Source organism: Silene latifolia, chromosome Y (genome assembly GCF_048544455.1).
Source record: "Silene latifolia isolate original U9 population chromosome Y, ASM4854445v1, whole genome shotgun sequence".
Taxonomy (NCBI): domain Eukaryota; kingdom Viridiplantae; phylum Streptophyta; class Magnoliopsida; order Caryophyllales; family Caryophyllaceae; genus Silene; species Silene latifolia.
Genome location: NC_133538.1, coordinates 272,868,861 through 272,886,806, shown reverse-complemented (window position 1 = coordinate 272,886,806; position 17,946 = coordinate 272,868,861). Strand labels below are relative to the sequence as shown.

The 17,946-nt window shown below is 43.8% G+C and overlaps 1 protein-coding gene across 4 annotated transcripts in view; it reads right to left on the bottom strand.

The window, feature by feature from the left end:
- The window catches only part of LOC141627088 (protein WHAT'S THIS FACTOR 1 homolog, chloroplastic-like), a 28,727-nt gene extending 11,806 nt beyond the window's left edge, over positions 1 to 16,921 (bottom strand). The window contains exons 1-5 of one of the 4 annotated variants that reach the window (XR_012536650.1): positions 16,680 to 16,921; positions 13,097 to 14,517; positions 10,910 to 11,066; positions 10,443 to 10,822; positions 9,542 to 10,350 (exon numbers count right to left, since the gene is read on the bottom strand). Coding sequence is in view for 3 of the 4 variants with exons in the window: in XM_074440569.1 (XP_074296670.1) it covers positions 13,102 to 14,319 (1,218 nt within the window). In the remaining variant the exon portion in view is untranslated. Of the gene's footprint in view, positions 1 to 1,442; positions 1,864 to 9,541; positions 10,351 to 10,442; positions 10,823 to 10,909; positions 11,067 to 12,904; positions 14,518 to 16,679 lie in introns of those variants that run through there. The other 3 variants (XM_074440568.1, XM_074440569.1, XM_074440570.1) reach the window with 3 other exon arrangements.
- Positions 16,922 to 17,946: the final 1,025 nt, after the last annotated feature.

The window sequence follows — 17,946 nt, the reverse complement described above, 5'->3', positions numbered from 1 at the left end:
GATATAGACCACTGAAAAAGCTCAACACCATCATCAGAAGAAACCGAAGTAGAGGGAGCCAAAGGTCTCGGAATACCATAAATATGAAAACTGTAGAAGCCATCAACACGCTCCGGAGACAGCACAATATCACCTCGACTATGTCGACATCTAGCACGAGTGCTACGGGTCATAAAACACACCCCACACAACCAGAGTCCCATCCGTCTCAAAACACTCTCGGCATTGGTAAAAACAGTCAAACTATCAGTAAGAGTCTGTCGCGTAAGTTCCAACGCACCATTCTGGCAATGTCGGTCCTGAAAATGTTTCTGCCAAGCTGCCTTAGTAAGGCCCTTACCAAAACCATCCGGACAAGCATGAAGACTCGAAAAAGGACAATGGTACCGCACAAGCTCGGGCATGAAGGAACACACCACCAACCTGCACATAAAACTATAGAGCCACCAACAAACACCACCCGAGCGGAAACCACCACGCACAAGCAGTAAAAAGCTCAAAATGTACCCGCTACTAGCAACCAAAAGGGCTGCCCAAATGACCACCAACGCACCACCCACTCCGGTGGTGATCAATAATCAACGTAACAAAAACCAAAACGGCCAAAAAGGCGGCCGAGAAGGAACCCACACTCCACAACAGCCTTAGCCCGTAACACCCACACAACAACCCACCAGCAGCGGCAGAGGTGGTCAGACAACCGACTAGGAGCAGCAATCACCAGCAGTACGGGAGGAAGAAAAGAAAAACGCAAAAATAAAAAAAAACCACGGTAAAAAACAGAAACTCACCGGAGATAGGAAGGGTACAGTGCAGGCAGTCGTCGGCCACCACGTCAAGGACCGGCGACGTGAGGTCTGATGGCCCAGCAGTGGTGGCGCAGGTGTACCGGTCGCGGATAGACGACTAAGCTCCCTAAGAAAGATGACCCTGCACGCGAAACACCCTCCTAAACTCAGACCCTCGCCGGAACAACCAACAAAACCTTCCCCTGACCGGCGACGTAAGGTCTAAAGGTCGACGTGAGGTGGATGTTGGAGGCCGACGGTGGCAACTCAACGGAAAACACGAAGCCCTAAATCGCAGAACCTATTCTGCCCTAATTCGCGAAAAAAACCAACACCCCAACCCAGCACCGACGATCAAACGCCGACGGTGAGAAGATGCCGACGGTGTGAAGATGCTGATGGTGGCGGCAGTAGGCGGTAGAAGCACGAACGGCAGACTAGGGACGATCGTCTGTCGCTCCTGACATGACATATCTCAAAAATAGTTATTATTATTATTGTTATTATTATTATTATTATTGTTATTATTATTATATTGTATTACTAATCTTCCTCGGCCTTACACGCCTTACTCAGCCCACTCGCCTTCCCGACTCATCCATTATTATTTTATTGTATCCCGTCTTACAGCATAATCATTAATTATAAATATTATTTATAAAATATAAAATGCTCAATTAAGTTTATAAAACATATTTCCACCATCGACTAGCTACTAACCATGCCTTTAAAATACTGGGTATTAAAACAAGGCCTTTTCAAATTAATAGTCTCACAAGGGCAAATGTATCTACGAAAGCAAAACTCTCTCCTGCAAACCTCTGAGCATTGTATATGGCAACATCTCGTAGATGGTTGAGATCTATCTTGTTCCCAATAAGCATGGTAACAATGTTGACATTGGCATGGTCTCTGAGTTCTTTCAACCGCCTGGTCACGTCGTCAACCGTTATAGGCTCGGTTACATCACTCACTAGAAGAGCTTTCAGGGCTACCCGCAGTAGGCACTTGTGATGGCCCGGTATCGCTCCTGACATGCCATATCTCATATCAGAGACTGAAATGTCTTTTCAACCTATCATGCAATCAGAAAGAGTCAAATAGTACAAGGTTAAATCAGAAGTATAAAGCAGTAAGCTACAGTGTCATAAATGTACACAAACCGTACTCAGAATGTAAAATGTCTTAATGCCTGTTTGGGCTAAAAATAGCACAATAAAGAAGGCCCACTTAATAAAATAAAAAGCTATGGAAGGAGTGATAAGGAGGAAGGAAGCCCGCGGTTGGATAAAGGGGAAACGGGCTCAAAGGAGATTAGGAGCCCATCATAGAAGGCGTCCGGATTAAGGAAAGAGGAGTTAGAGAGAAGATAGGGAGAAGTTAGGGACATCAGGGAGAATTGGGAAAGGCGGCCAAGTATGGAAAGAGTTCTTATGGAAATTATATTCCCTTTCCATATTCAAAGTAGGACATATCTAGGGTTCTTACCCTATAAATAGCCAAGGAAGCAAATCAAGAAGGACATTCAACACATCCGCACTCACACATTCACATTCAAGAACACATCTACATCACGGCATATTATTATACTCAAATATACATTCGTCCAAGATCTTGCAGGCCTGACGCCTAGGGCCAGCAGGATTAGCTTTGTGCCTAAATTATAATCATCCTCCTATTCAAATAGTGCAATACTTGGCAGGGTACCGTCCCTCCCGCGGTTGTTCCCACATTGGGTTTTCCGCGTCACCAAATCTTACGTGTCAATTTACATTGCGTACTTTATTTCTTTATTTAAATAGCAACAAACGAGCAATCATACGATTAACCAACGAGTAAAACTGCATTGACCCTAATCAATCAACTTGGTAAAAAATACCTAAACAGTTTGGCGCCCACCGTGGGGCATTGTGGTCGTCAATCGTTGATATTCTAGATACACAATGGATAAGCAAGCATCCGGCCGTGTCGTGAGCAGGCAACCATCGCCACCGCCATCAACTACTCAAAACCCGACAACAACAACGGTGGCTACACAGTGCTCCCTGGACACACCTCAAGAATCATACCGACAACAAAAACCTCTTTACCTCCTAGGACTCTTCTTGCCGCGCCCCAAGCCGATCGGATAAAGGAACAAAGAAGTTCGTGCCTCCCTCCGCCACCTAGTCCCACACAAATCTTACTCACTGGCGTAGAAAACCTTCAGAAAGCTATGGAAAACATGAGAGAAGACCAGAGGAAAGCCGAAACTGAAGCAAGAAGGAGGGACAGAGAGCTATGGGCACAGATAGACATCCTAAAATAGCAGTCTATCACCCCAGCAAGCAGGACAGACGTGGGAAGGTCTACACTAGTAGATCTGACGCAGGGGGCATCAGGCAGCAGGAATCGACTTCGACAGGTACCGGCTGAATTGATAACGAGATTGGATCTGTCTACGATACCATCAGATGGAAGGATAACCCCACAAGGGCTGGGATACCTCACGCTGCATTAACCGCCCGCAGCCTAGTCGTATGGAAGTACGAGCAAGTGGCATCCCCGTCGCAGCCCCGCCACAATCGATCGACGCCCGGAGCAGATCCGAGTCAAACCAACAAATGGATCATTAGGGGGACAATCGTTACAATAACTCCTCTAGCACTGAACACATCGTAACTATCAAGATCTCGGATCGAGGCAATATATTGAACTAACAGCAGTGATAGGCGAACCCCGCATTCGAGCAAAGATAACGAATCGGCGGATTGAGTTAAAAGAAATACTGAGCAGGGTCCCGGGATTGCCACCCCCACTCGAGAAAGCGGCATTAGACAAACCTATGCCGATTCACCGTTCGTGGACACCATATCCATCACAACCATGCCAAAGGGATTCACAAATCCAAATATGCCTCTTCGACGACGGCACAAATAGATCCCTTTGATCATATAAGCCAAAGATGCAAGATGATGACAAGAATAAATATAAGGCAAGTCAAGGGGCTTGCATGTGCAAAGGGTTCGGTCCACCCTAATAGGACCTAAGACACTTCGATGGTTTGTGAGCCCGCCAACAGGTCGATATCTACATTTGCTGAATTGGTAAACGCATTTACTCAACAGTTCGCAAGCAGCAGAAAGCCGCAGAAGCATGCAGGAGATCTGTACCGAATCGTCCAGGGGGCATGAGAAAGCATTGGAGAATACAATACTAGGTTCAACAATGAGAAGGTAGCAATACGAGAGTGTGATGTCTCAACAGCAGTAGAAGCCTTCACGAGAGGCCTCCACCATGACTCCGACCTATATAAGCAGCTAACTATGCACCCATGCCATAGCTTTGAGGCAGTACAGAAGAAGGCAGCTGCCGCAATCAGATTGGAGGAAGATATCCTAGCCAGAGCCAGCTTGCTGAGCACGCCAAGTATTTCTAGTACCTCGATCGTGGAGAAATCGAAAGAAAGCAAACCACCAAAGAAGAAGGATGAGTGATACGGACCATATGGAAGGGGAGTCAACAGAATCGAGGAAAATCGGCTACTCCCCACTCGACGAGTATGGATTCACTACAGTATCGATTAATCTGAAGGCACTCGGAAATGGGAGATGGAGTCGGGGCCCAACCCACCAGTAGGAGAACAAGCTTGGAGAAAGGATAGCAAGAAGAAGTGTGAGTTCCACCGTGATATTGGGCACAACACCGAGGATTGCTACACATTACGAAGAGAGATCAAGCGCCCGTATACGAACAAGAAAAAGTCCGACCCACCTATTACCACGTGGGGGCAAAGAAAGATAAGGTAGGCTCCGCTAAGCCCGCGATCCACCCACATGCACCAAAATTATAAACGTGATAACAAAGGCTCGGACTTAAGTGGACCGACATACTCGGCAGCTAAAAGACGTGCCACCGAGATCAAAGGCGACAGACCACCAATTCTTGCGAAATTTCTCAAAGACTGCCAATGGTCGGCTTTGATGAATGAGATACATACGAGTGAGAACATCACGACGCACTTATTATCACCTTATCAATGGCCAATTGCACAGTTAGAAAGGTCTTCGTAGATACAGGAAGCTCGGTCAACCTAATCATGCTTTGAAAACTATAGAAAACATGGGATTCAAATGAGAAGGATTTGCGAAGAAGACTATTCCGCTAGTAGGCTTCAAAGGAGAAACAACCACTCACTAGGCGAGATAGTCATCCCAACCTACGTGGGAGGACTCAACAAGCAAGTCGTGCACTGGTTATAGACGGCCCCTCCACCTACAACGTCATCTTGGGAAGACCATGGTTGCACCGGATGAAAGCATCCCTCAACATACCACCAAGCATAAAGTTCCCCACACCATGGGGAGTAAAACAATAAGAGGAGATCGGGAGGAAGCTAGAGGTCGCTATAAGAAGGCACTCAAGTGCACCGCCAACCCTCCCGCATAGCAATTAAGGATGAAGATATCCAAGACGAATACATTGAACCCCAACACAAGACCTGGATCAAATCAACCCGGACAAGTCCGCACCCGAAAAGAACCGTGCTCATTGGAGTAGGATGCACAGAAGCCTAAGACAAGGAATTAGTCAAGTTCTTACAGGATAACATGGATTGTTTTGCATGGTCACACGATGACATGATAGGAATAGATCCGTCCATCATAACACATAAGCTTAGTGTGGACCCAAAGTGTAAACCCATCCAGCAGAGAAGAAGAAAGTTTGCAGCGGAAAGAAACAAAGTGATCAACCAAGAGGTAGATAGCCTGATGGCAGCGAAGAAAATAAGAGAATTAAAATATCCAGAATGGCTGTCTAACGTAGTGGTGGTGCCCAAGAAGAATGGGAAATGGAGAGTATGTGTGGACTTCACCGATCTCAACAAAGCATGCCCTAAAGATCCCTTCCCGCTGCCTCATATTGACGCAATGGTAGATGCGACAACTGGACATGAGATGTTAACATTCCTGGACGCATGGAGTGGATACAATCAGATCAAGATGGATCCTGCAGATAAAGAGAAGACGACATTTATGTCTGAAAGAGGAATATATTGCCACAACGTCATGCCATTCGGCCTAAAGAACGCAGGTTCCACATATCAAAAGCTGGTTAACCGAATGTTCAAAGAACAGATAGGAAGAACAATGGAGGTGTATATTGATGACATGGTGGTGAAATCAGAAAAAGTCAAAGATCATATACGGCAAGATCTGCGTAAAACATTCAAAGACCCTCGAGAGAATACAAAATGAAGTTAAATCCATCTAAGTGCACCTTCGGAGTATCTTCTAGCAAATTCTTAGGCTATATAGTCACCCAAAGAGGAATATAGGCCAAAGATCGAGCAAATCAAAGCCGTCTTGCACCGGAGTCACCCGAGAAGCCTAAGGATGTTCAAAGACTAGCCGAAAGGTAGAAGCCCCGAACAGTTCATTTCAAGATCTTCGATAAATGCAGTCGTTTTTACGACGTACTAAGGAAAAGCCGTAAGTTTGAATGGACCCATGAGCACGAGCAAGCCTTTAGAGAGTCAAGCAATACCTCGGACCCGCCGCCGTGGCCGTCGAAGCCAAAGCCGGGAGAACCACTATTCCTATACCTGGCCGTCACAGAAGTGGCAGTGAGTGCTGTCTTGGTCAGAGAGCAAGAAAAGGAGCATAAACCAGTATACTACGTGAGCAATTCTCTGTTGCCGGCAGAGACCAAGTACACATCTCTTGAAAAGTTAGTACTAGCATTGGTATTAGCATCTCGCAAACTGCGCCCCTATTTTGAGTCCCACATCATACATGTCGTGACCAACTACCCGCTAAAATCTATCATGAGGAAGCCTGAACTATCAGGCGGAATGTCAAAATGGTCCGTACACCTCAGTGGGTACGATATCCAGTATGACCCCAGAACAACAATCAAATCGCAAGAACTGGACGACTTCGTGTCAGACTTCACCAACCATCCGAGACCGCGATACGGAGATCCTCACCTTAGAAGGAAGCAAGGAAACAGAAGTCTGGTAGATGCATATTGACGGAGCCTCCAACCAAAGGGGGGCAGGCGTGGGATTAATCCTGCGATCACCACAGGGAGACCTGATAGCGCAAGCAGTAAGATGTGAATTCAAGGCAACCAACAATGAAACAGAGTACGAGGCCTTGATATTAGGAATGAAGCTAGCTTTGGAGTTAGGGGTCGTGCACTGGCCATATCCAAAGGACTCTCTATTAATAGTCAACCACGTGAATGATGAGTTTATAGCCAGAGATTCGAAGATGATTGCATACCTAAAAGTATCAAAGGAGTTAAAACAGAAATTCGAAACTTGCAAGCTTAAGCAGATCCCCAGAGATGAGAATGTGGAAGCAGACTCCTTGGCAACTCTGGGGGTAACATTTAAACCAACAGAGCTATCCAGCATTCCAATAGCACACATGCTGGAGCCTTTCATCCAGAAGGCAGATGAAATAGATAACGGTGAACTGGAGGACCCACAGAGCGAGAAAGAAGTCCAGGACGATTCTGAGAGGAAGGTGAGAAATCCCGACCAAACAGCAGACGCCGACCAAACAAATAGAACAAGCGAGCGATCGCGCACACCTTACTTAGACTGGCTGCGCCATAACAAGCTACCAGATGACAAGAAGGAAGTGAGAGCTTTCAGAGTAAAGGCCTCCAGATTCATACTTATTGATGATATATTATTCAGAAAATCGCTAGCAGGCCCCTACCTATGGTGCCTGGACAAGGAAGAAGCACGATCGTGTTACATGCTCTCCACAGTGGCGAATGTAGAAACCATGCGGGGGCGTGACTGGGCAAATAAAGCCCTCGAGACAGGGGATACTGCGGCCTACAAATGAAGGCAGATGCAGCAGAGTACACACGCAAATGTGACGCCTACCAGCGCTCAGCACTGATGATCCATCAGCCAGCAGAACCCTTGCACCCTATCATTTCTCCCTGGCCATTCATGGCATGGGGCATGGACATAGTAGGACCTCTGCAACGGGCCACAGGAAATAGAACCTGGATGCTGGCAATGACAGATTACTTCTCCAAGTGGATAGAGGCGGAAGCATTCACAGAAGTAAAGGATAAACAAGTCATTTCGTTTATAAAACGAAACATCATTTGCAGGTTTGGTATCCCATCAGAAATCATATGTGACAATGGTTCACAATTCATCTCCAACGATACTGAGGGATACTCTGCCAAGTGGAACATCACCTTAAAAAAGTCAGCACTTAGGACTCCAAAGTCCAACGGGCAAGCTGAATCCAGCAACAAAATCATCATGGACAATTTGAGAAGGAGGTTACAGGAGTTAGGAGGAAAGTGGGCAGCTGAATTGCCACTAGTGTTATGGTCAGACAGAACGACACCAAAGATAGCAACAGGTCAAACACCCTTTAGCCTGGTGTTTAGCGCAGAAGCAGTCATTCCGTCAGAAGTTCTAGTTCCCACTTACAGGTATGAAAATATGACAGGGGAACTAAACAATACAGAGATGATCAGAAGCCTGGATACAATTGACGAGCTGCGAGCAAGCGCAAAAATACGTCTGGCTGCTTACAAACAATCTGTGGCCAGGAGTTATAACAAGAATGTGAAAGTCAGGCTCCTGGAGGTAAGAGACCTGGTTCTCCGAGAAGTGTTCCAAAACACCAAGAATTGAAAAGCAGGCAAATTCGCCTACAAATGGGAAGGACTATACCAGATAGAAGGAGTTGTTGGCCATGGTGCATACAGACTGATGACTATGGACGATCAAATCATATAACTCCCATGGAACATACTTCACCTGAAGAGATATTACTTTTAATAATAAGTAGACTTTAGATTTCAGAATGATGTACTATGAAAAGCCAAATCACTTTTAAAAAGTTAAAATAAAATCCGGTAGTAGGCATACTGCCAATTTCACTTTTATTTCCGGTGTCTATAACTCTTTTAAAACTTTAAACTACTATTAGATGGTGTGGTCTGGCAGCGTCCTGGGACCACAATTGCTCTGGTACCCCATGAGATGGCGACAGGTACTTCACATCATTTTAATAGAGTTTCTTATTTTCAGGCTTCTCTAAGTACATCACTTTGAATCCTAGTGTCTATGGTACTTTGAAAGGATGTCTAAACAGATCACAACCGCCAACGCGGGTGACAAGGCACACGGCACTCCAACATGCCTAACCTATTTTCTCCACAAGGAACACCCTCACCAAAGTGACCGTGGAACATACGAAAGGGAGCCTGGTTGACAATAAGTACGCTTATCCAAATACCCCGATACCACCCCCGGACGTAGCTCGCACTAATCGTAATTAATCAGGGCCCCATGCATGCACACGAACATGGAACGTAGGGATATCTGCGCTACTGAGATCTGCAGTCCCATTGGTCCTAGAATGACGATAAACTTGCCTAAATTACGCCCCTGTCGGCTTTAAACGTGATGAACACACCTTGCGTCATGAACAAGGTTAAGTAGTCCAAAATCACAGATACGCCTAAATCGACCATCCTACGGTACGACACGACTAGCTTAGTCCGGATCGGCCTTTTCAGTGACCAGTGGTCTAAATCGACCTCCTAGGTTGACACGGCCATTCCTCCTTACATTGCGATATGCCTAAATCACCACCAGGTCGACACTAGCCTAGTCGAGTCGAACGCCAGCCTTTTCAGGTTGACAGGACTCGCCTAAATCAGTCAAGCAGACTGACACGGCAAACTTCCTAAAAATAGGAAAAATAAATAACAAGAACACGATATGTAAAACTAAAACCTTGCCAAACTATGACAATGGGCATTTCAAAACATGGCCAAAATACGGCCCCAAGTTTAACCGCCACCTTGGCGGAGCAACCACAGAAAGAAAATTTTAAAACTTACAAAGTCTGCCACCTCTGGGCCAGACTGCAAAAAAAGTTCATCAAAACATAAAAATACTTAATTATCGGTCACATTAATGACCTCTACCTCCGCATCTCCTGCCCGCCGACCTCCCGTTTCGTGTACCGCACTTGCTTGCACATCCTCACCGCCATAGCTTCCCGAGCTTCGTCGGCGACATCCCGGGACATTTCGGCTCCATCTCCGGCTTGCTCGGCCAAAGTGCGGAGAATTCACCTCCCCAACTTCGGGTATCAGCACACTCAGATGAGGTTGGGTGGGGTAGAGCATCTCCAGTTGCTTCTCCTCTTCCTCTATAGCCTGCTGGGTAGGAGCCTCCGCGAGAGCAGCACGCATCCCGTTGATCTTTCCCCGCCAGGTAGCATAGGCAACAACGTTGGTGGCCAGGGAGATCAGCTCGCTGATCTTCTCATCAGAGCGCTTGAGGGAGTCAGAGAAAGTGTTGCACACCGCTTGAGTACGAGCCAGCTGATCAGCCCCCTCCTTCAGCTTCTTCTTGGTGACAAGAAGCTCGGTCTTGACTCCACCACCCGCTCCTTCGATCGGCCACTAACTGCGCCAGATCAGCAATAGTCCCCTTCAACTCCTGGTTCTTGACGCTGGTAGCACGGCTAGTGGTCTGCACTATGTTGATCATTTTCCTGTTGTAGAGTGCAGACTAGAGGGTCTGGGGCAGGAAAAATCAGAAGTCAACAAGAAAGTTGAAAGATAAAATCTAAGCAAGAGAAGACAAACAGGTAGAGGACGAAGAATATTTACCATAAAGGCATTGTGCACGTCGTTCTCAGCCATCTCCTCTGGGGAGAACTCCGAAAACGTCTCCTCAACAGGAGGGAAGAGCAGCTGGTCAATCTCCGGCCAGTATGACACCTTGTCCACATTCCCAAAACCCTTTGGGAAATGAGCAGTAATGCCTCCGCTGGATGAAGCACGAGGACTGGTAGGAGGAGTAGGTGGATGACGAGACAACGGGTCGACCTCCAAGGGCTCGCGTGCAGCAGAACTGGAAAGCGTGGGAGGAGTCTGGAAGGAGGCAGTAGGAGCACTCCTCTTGGAGGCAGAGGCCATATCAGGGTTGGCAGAAGGTCTCTTTCTTTTGGCACTTTGGAGGATGATTTCTAATTGGTCAACTTTTGAATCTGCAAGCATATATAGTCTCAGACGACAGGATGCTTAAAACATCAGGAGAAATAGCATGCAAATTAAAACGGCTGTAGAAGTCTTACCAGAAGACATAATGTGAGCCGACTGAGGAGGATTGGAGGAGGAAGCAGGTGAAAAACCAGGGAGCAGGTCTGGGAACTTTCTCTCGATTCGAGATGATCTTTGAACAGCTTCTTTCGAGCGAGATCTTGGCGCCAATACGGGTCAGGTCACAGGGGCCTGCACGAGGACGATGAAGTAAGCTAGTAAGCAGCGAGATAAAATAAATCAGGTGACAGAAAGGCTACTTACTCGAAGTTAGAACCCATTTCTCGAAAATATAATCAGCAGGAGGCTGGATGGAGTCCTTCCTCACGAAGAAGAAGTCCTCAAACCATTTCTCATCACGGGATTTTGACACGTGTCCGAAGGAGCCTCTCCACGGCCCCCGAATGAGAATTGACCCCGCCCGGGGATCGATGTCGTACATGTGGGCTACGTCGCCCAGAGTGACAGATTTACCAGTATTCTAACCGGCGGCAAGAGAATAGAGAAGAACTCTCCAAATGGCAGCAGAAATTTGTTTCATGGCAAAGTTGTTGGTGAAGATAAAGTCTTGAATGAGTTTAGGAAAAGGAAAACGGAGGCCGTATCTAAATGGGTACAGGTAAAAACTAACCCACCCTGGACGGAGGGCGTCAGCTTTCTTTCCCGGTTCAGGAATGGCAATTATCCACCCCGTCACCAAGACCAAGCAGATTCTTGATCGTGGGAATGTCGGCCGGAGTCAAGGCGGAGTCACAGTCGTGGGGATGCTTAAAAAGTCCCCGAGAAGGAAAAGTGGGGTCGAGATTACGGTCAGAGGGTGTGGAGGATTGTCGAGTTTTGCCCATAGTGGAAAGAGAAAATGGAAATCAAAGAAGAAAAAGAGGGTGGATTACCTGGTGAAAGAGACGGGGAAGAGGAACAGTGAAGTCGGCAAAGAATAAAGAAGAAGGAAGGTTGAGGGTTTAAGAGAGAAGAATATTTTTGAAATGATTTAAGATTAATGAAAGTGGAAGGTGGAGGTTGAAGTTATAAAGAGGAGAGAGGGAGTTGGGTGCGAGAAAAGAGGAATAGGGCGGCTGACATGATGGATTGCATGGGAAGGAGTGTAAAAGACAGCTTAGGTTTTTTAGCATTTGGTTACGTAAATTCCTTGCTCGATACCTAGAAGCGTACTTCACAAGAAATTTGGGGCAAACTGTTTGGCCTAAAAATAGCACAATAAAGAAGGCCCACTTAATAATATAAAAAGCTATAGAAGGAGTGATAAGGACGAAGGAAGCCCGCGGTTGGAGAAAGGGGAAACAGGCTCAAGGGAGATCAGGAGCCCATCATAGAAGGCCTCCGGATTAAGGAAAGAGGAGTTAGGGAGAAGATAGGGAGATGAGGGAGAATTGGGAAAGGCGACCAAGTATGGAAAGAGTTCTTATGGAAATTATATTCCCTTTCCATATTCAAAGTAGGACATATTTAGGGTTCTTACCCTATAAATAGCCAAGGAAGCAAATCAAGAAGGACATTCAACACATCCGCACTCACACATCCACATTCAAGAACACATCTACATCACGGCATATTATTATACTCAAATATACATTCGTCCAAGATCTTGCAGGCCTGACGCCTAGGGCCAGCAGGATTAGCTTTGTGCCTCAATTGTAATCATCCTCCTATTCAAATAGTGCAATACTTGGCAGGGTACCGTCCCTCCCGCGGTTGTTCCCACATTGGGTTTTCCGCGTCACCAAATCTTACGTGTCAATTTACATTGCGTACTTTATTTCTTTATTTAAATAGCAACGAACGAACAATCATACGATTAACCAACGAGTAAGACTACATTAACCCTAATCAATCAACTTGGTAAAAAATACCTAAACAATGCCCATGAGCTATATTTAGTGGCCAGCTAGTATCTTACAACTATTCTTCTATGAGACGGTCCTATAGTATGAAACCAGCCACGTCAGCCAACATGCCCATTTAGACACCCACCCTGATACTTTCTAATGGTCATTTATATCAAGAATAACTGAACTAAACAATATAGTCATTATTGCATGTTATAAAAAGTGTATTGTTATACCCAACTATAATAGGTGGGTAGCATTAAAACACATAAAAAAAAAAAAAAAAAAAAGAACCGTATTGTTATACAAGCAATATAACAATTTGGGTATACTGTACTTTGTACCATTTGGGCCGACAAAATTTGAGATCATTACCTTTATTATTGTTCATTTCTTCTTGCCCGACTCAATTCTTCAGGCGGTTGCTGCATCTCAGCACATTTATATAGTCTCTCATTGAAGGCCACTTCAGGATCTTTTTCTATCAAATGCCCATTCTCGTCATAAGCATCCTTCAAGAGAACAACCCAGTTCATCTTAGTGCCAGCCAAATAAAATGCTCTTGGCTGCTTCAAAAGCCTTTGGTAAGTATGTTTAGTGAGACTAAACTCCTCCTTCAACTCCACTATATGATGTATCGACGCCTTCTTCTGCAATATCAATCTCAAAAATTCATGTATGATGCCAACCCTGCATTTATCTGCTTCCAATGTAAATAATTCATGCTTCCACCCTTCTGAATAAGGCGAAACCAGTGGCAGTGTATTCAACAAGTTTAATCGGTTCACATCATCATGATCTAAATCCAAAGATTTCCCATATTTCAAAGGAAACTTAAATGCCCTCGTCACGTTTTCCTCATCAACCATGAACTCTTTCTCTAGGGCACTTACTGCCAATGAAGGATCCCATTTCAATAATTCAAGAGTACGACTCCCATCATCACTGTTGACAACCCGAAAATCCTCAGGGAAGTTGAAAACCCAGTCCCTAAAATTATCAGGAATGCCAAATAAGAATCTACAATGGTAAATCTTGCTCAAAGTCATCTTCTTCTCCTTTGAGATCATCAATAACTTCTTCACCACTTTTACCCTCTCCATTTCCATGGACTCCATAATCTTTTGTTCTTCCTCGAGTAATCCCTCCATGAACTCGGTAAATCCCAACCAGATTTTATTGTCATTGTGCCGGCAAATTTCAAAGAGGAGAGGATGTTTGGCAACAAACTTGGTAACCTTGCGGCCACGGGAACATCCCAGTTCCCGGTAGAGTTTTCCAGCATTATCCAAGAGGAGGATATGTTCACGTTGCTTGGTAAGGTACTGTTTGGACCGAATGAGAAAGCGAAAATGTTTATCACGGTTCACGATTCCTTCAAAGTGGGCAATTTGAGAGGATTGGTACTGAACAAGGGTTGTTCGAGCGCTGGGTTTATTACGTTTCTTGAATTTTTTAGGGGTTTTAGTGATGAGAAAGGAAGTAGAATATGAAGAGGTCAGGAAGGCAGGGAAAATGGGATTGCTCAGAGTTACATTTTTGGGAGACGAGGCTTTGTGGTAAACCTTGCAGAAGGCGGTGAAGATGCGCCAAGCCATGGATTTCTAGGGAAGTAGGGTTAGTGAGGAAAGAAATGTAACAACTGTAGAAGAGAAAAAAAGGGAAAATGATAGTTGAGTCTGACAGCGGCTATCAACTATGGCCTCTAAGGGAAGTCCAATGATGCTGAGACCATGTACGCATGAACCTTCCCCCAATACAGCAGTTGCTTCAATGTTGAATTTACATTCTGTTATCTGCAAACCAGAATAAAATCAGAACATGTAAAACAAACTGAGTTCAACCAATTTGGTTTATTTTTGGCAGATGAAACTCTTATCAATTTAAAGATCAGCAACTGTCGAGTTCAATTTGTAAAATATGATGACCTTGATATTTCCACACTAACAGAAGTTATCTCTATAATAAATCTTTAATGTAACGGCTCAAACCATACAAGGATAACTTGAATCCTATAAATAGGCAGTTTTAGCAGACTAAGATATGATAAAAACCAATATTTGCAGGTTAAAGAAAAGATAAAACAGTCAAGTACTCTTAATGTCAAAACTACTAAACCCCATTAAGAATAAGCAGATCTTAGTTTGGTACTTCAATTTCTTACAAAGATAACTGAAATTATGAGTACAACATCGCCAATGTGTAAGGTCGGTCCGATTGTGAGGAGAATCAGCTAAAAAAAACATGAAATTAGCACCCAATCAGTTAAAGAAACATAGTAGTACCTCATTCCGACATAACCTAGCTAGACACAACCTATGCACCGATAGTAATAATACCCTTCTAAATGTTATGGTGAAACAAGGCAAAAGCTAGAATTCAAATAAAAACCTAATTATAGAACATCCACTGATTCAAGAAAAATTAACTGTCATGCAGGTTTTGGTGGTAACGAGAAAATGGGCTATAAGATTGTGAAGCACAGACGCGACTGGTAATGTATTGTCGAATCAAATAAGAAAGGTGTAAATTGGAAGTGTGTTATTCTTGTCTCACACTTAGAAGTTTGAAGTTATTAATAACTAGCAAAAACGAGAGTGAATCCTCCGTCCCACTTTTGTGTTTTATCTTGTGTCTCAAGTCTCATCCCGTTTTTTAAGGTATACTCGTCTTTTCTAAAAAAAAATGGGGCAGACCGAGGGGTGCGCACAGTACCTCACGTGCGCACCCTCGGTTGGCCGAATTTTTTTTTTTATAAAAGAAACAGAAAAGTCAAAAATATATAGAATACGTGTTTGTAATAATTACTGTCTGCCAGGTAGCTCAATGGATAAGTTTTTGGTTCTAAATTTGGAGGTCGTGTGTTCGAATCCTCAGACACATTTTCTTTTCGCTTCCCTTTGTTATTTCTATTTTTCATTCGACTATCACAAGCACGCCTAGCCGCCTGCCTCCCGACCTTCCCTTGACCCACCGCCTGCTTCCCCGCCACCGGCCACCATGCCCTACCGCCGTCGGCCGCCATAACCTTAAATTAGTGTAAGATATTCAACCTTCCATATTTTAATACGTCAAACGCTAATTTCCTTTTCCCAATTTTGTTATTTTAGTTTGAAATTGTCTTTGAAAAATTACTTATATGAATGTCTATTAGTTTTATTTTGATTGTTGGTTGTCTATTTGTGACTTTTTTTATTGTGAATTTTGATTTTTAATTCCTTGACTTGTTGCTTTTTTAATTAACTTAATTGTTTGAAACATTGAAACAACGAAACCTAATTTAAAATTTCCAATTATTAAAATTAAACACTCCCAATTTGTGTTTTCCTTTTTGTTTTAGCTAATGAAAAATACAAAACTTTAGAATCTTTTTGAAATCCACATCTGGGTAAGACGAAGTTTAATACTATGTAAGATGAAGAATCCACAAAGAAATATTGTACTACGTAAGATGAAGGGTAATATTTAAGCATTTTGTTAAGCTTTTTCAATTGTGCACTACCATTCTAAAAACTCTGGGTCCGCCACTACTATCAAGGATTACGTATTTGAAGAAAAGATAATATGACACAAGGTTAGACATGAAAAATGCGACAGAGGATTCGTATCTAAATTTCTTACTCATTTTTTTTAATCAATTTTCAAACAATGTCATCCACTCATCATTGATGAGTGATGCTGGTTAATATCCTTCCGAAAAAAATAGAGAAATGATCAACACGATGTTCAATGATAACACAATTGCTTAGCTTATAAAACTATGAACACACACACAAAATAGACAAAATTATATGGGACAGTTTTAGTTGCCCACAATTCATCAAACAGTTGGAGAACATATTCGTAAAAACAATTGTGATTAAATCGACGTGACTATCAATAAGCTGAAATCATTTGAAAAGGCAAATTAAGTAATCCCAATAAAGCAACAAAGAAAATGAGGTGTATAAGGCGGTACCTACGGTGATTTCCAGTGACGAAAAGCAGCAACGCGAAGATATATAAATTACCATTGGTTTCTCTTAGGATCGGATATAGTATTTGTTGACGGGTATGGTCTTTGTTAGGGTGTTTTATTAGGCCTAATAAGGTGCGAAACTAGGAGGCTTTATTAAACTTTTTTGCCAGGAGTGTACAAGAGGAGTGGAGCCGTCGTGGGAGGAGCGGAGGAGTGCAGTTACTGGTTTAACTAAAGTCGTTGGTTAAAATGCGACTTTCATAAGGTAATGATTGCAAGCAATAATGTAGATGTGGGGTTGGGCGATTGGTCTATGAAATTTGCCATCACGTGTTGGTGGATTTGGAGGTGGGGAAATCATGAAATCCAACTTATCCGATTGATTTTCTCTATCAGCAGTTTACCACATCTAAAAGTGTCTTTAACAAGTTCGCGCTCTTCATCCCTACTCCCGGCCCTATATGCAGAGAGATGTTTATTCGCTGGCATCCACCTCCCTATGGTTGGTGTCTTCTCAATTTGGGCGCCGAAGGGAAACCCGAATCTAGCAGGTTGTGATGGTGTATTTCGAGATGATACCAGTAATTTTATTTCAGCGTACTTGTTTTCTGGCGTAATTTGTACTTCGATGCGACCAGAAATGCTTGCACTAGTTACTGGTCTAGAGAGAGCAAGGATTCTTCATATTGATAAACTTCTCGTTCATATAGATAATGAGAGTGTATAAAGTTGGTCTTGGAAGATCAATTGGTTAGTAATAGCCTCCGTCACCTAGTCTTTCGCTGCAAAGAGCTAATTCGGAAACCCAGATGGAAGGTTCATGTAGAACATGTTTTTAGAGAAGCTAACAGAGCCAGCGATTGGGCAACCAATCAATGAGTAAATTCATCTACTACAGTCAACTTTCTTGAAGATCCTCCTGATGCACTTCGGTCAATCCTTTGTGAATATCTTTTAGGTGTAGCTACCCTCCTCTAGTTCCTTAGTTTTCTGGCGTTGCCCTCTTATGTACCAAAAAAAAAAAAAAAAGGTAATGATTAATGAGACGGTTCATTGTATGGCTCATTAAGCTTATTTGGATTTTTCAACCGAACTTTACCACTAGTATTAAACCCGTGCAAATTTCATATTTAGTATTTTCTTTATCTAGTTACCGAGGTCACTTAAAAAAATGCTACTTTGTCTAGTTACTCAGGCGAGGTAAGAAACCTAACTTATATATGAGGCTATTGTTGGAGTAAGTGTCCCCGACAATAATGCGATCACA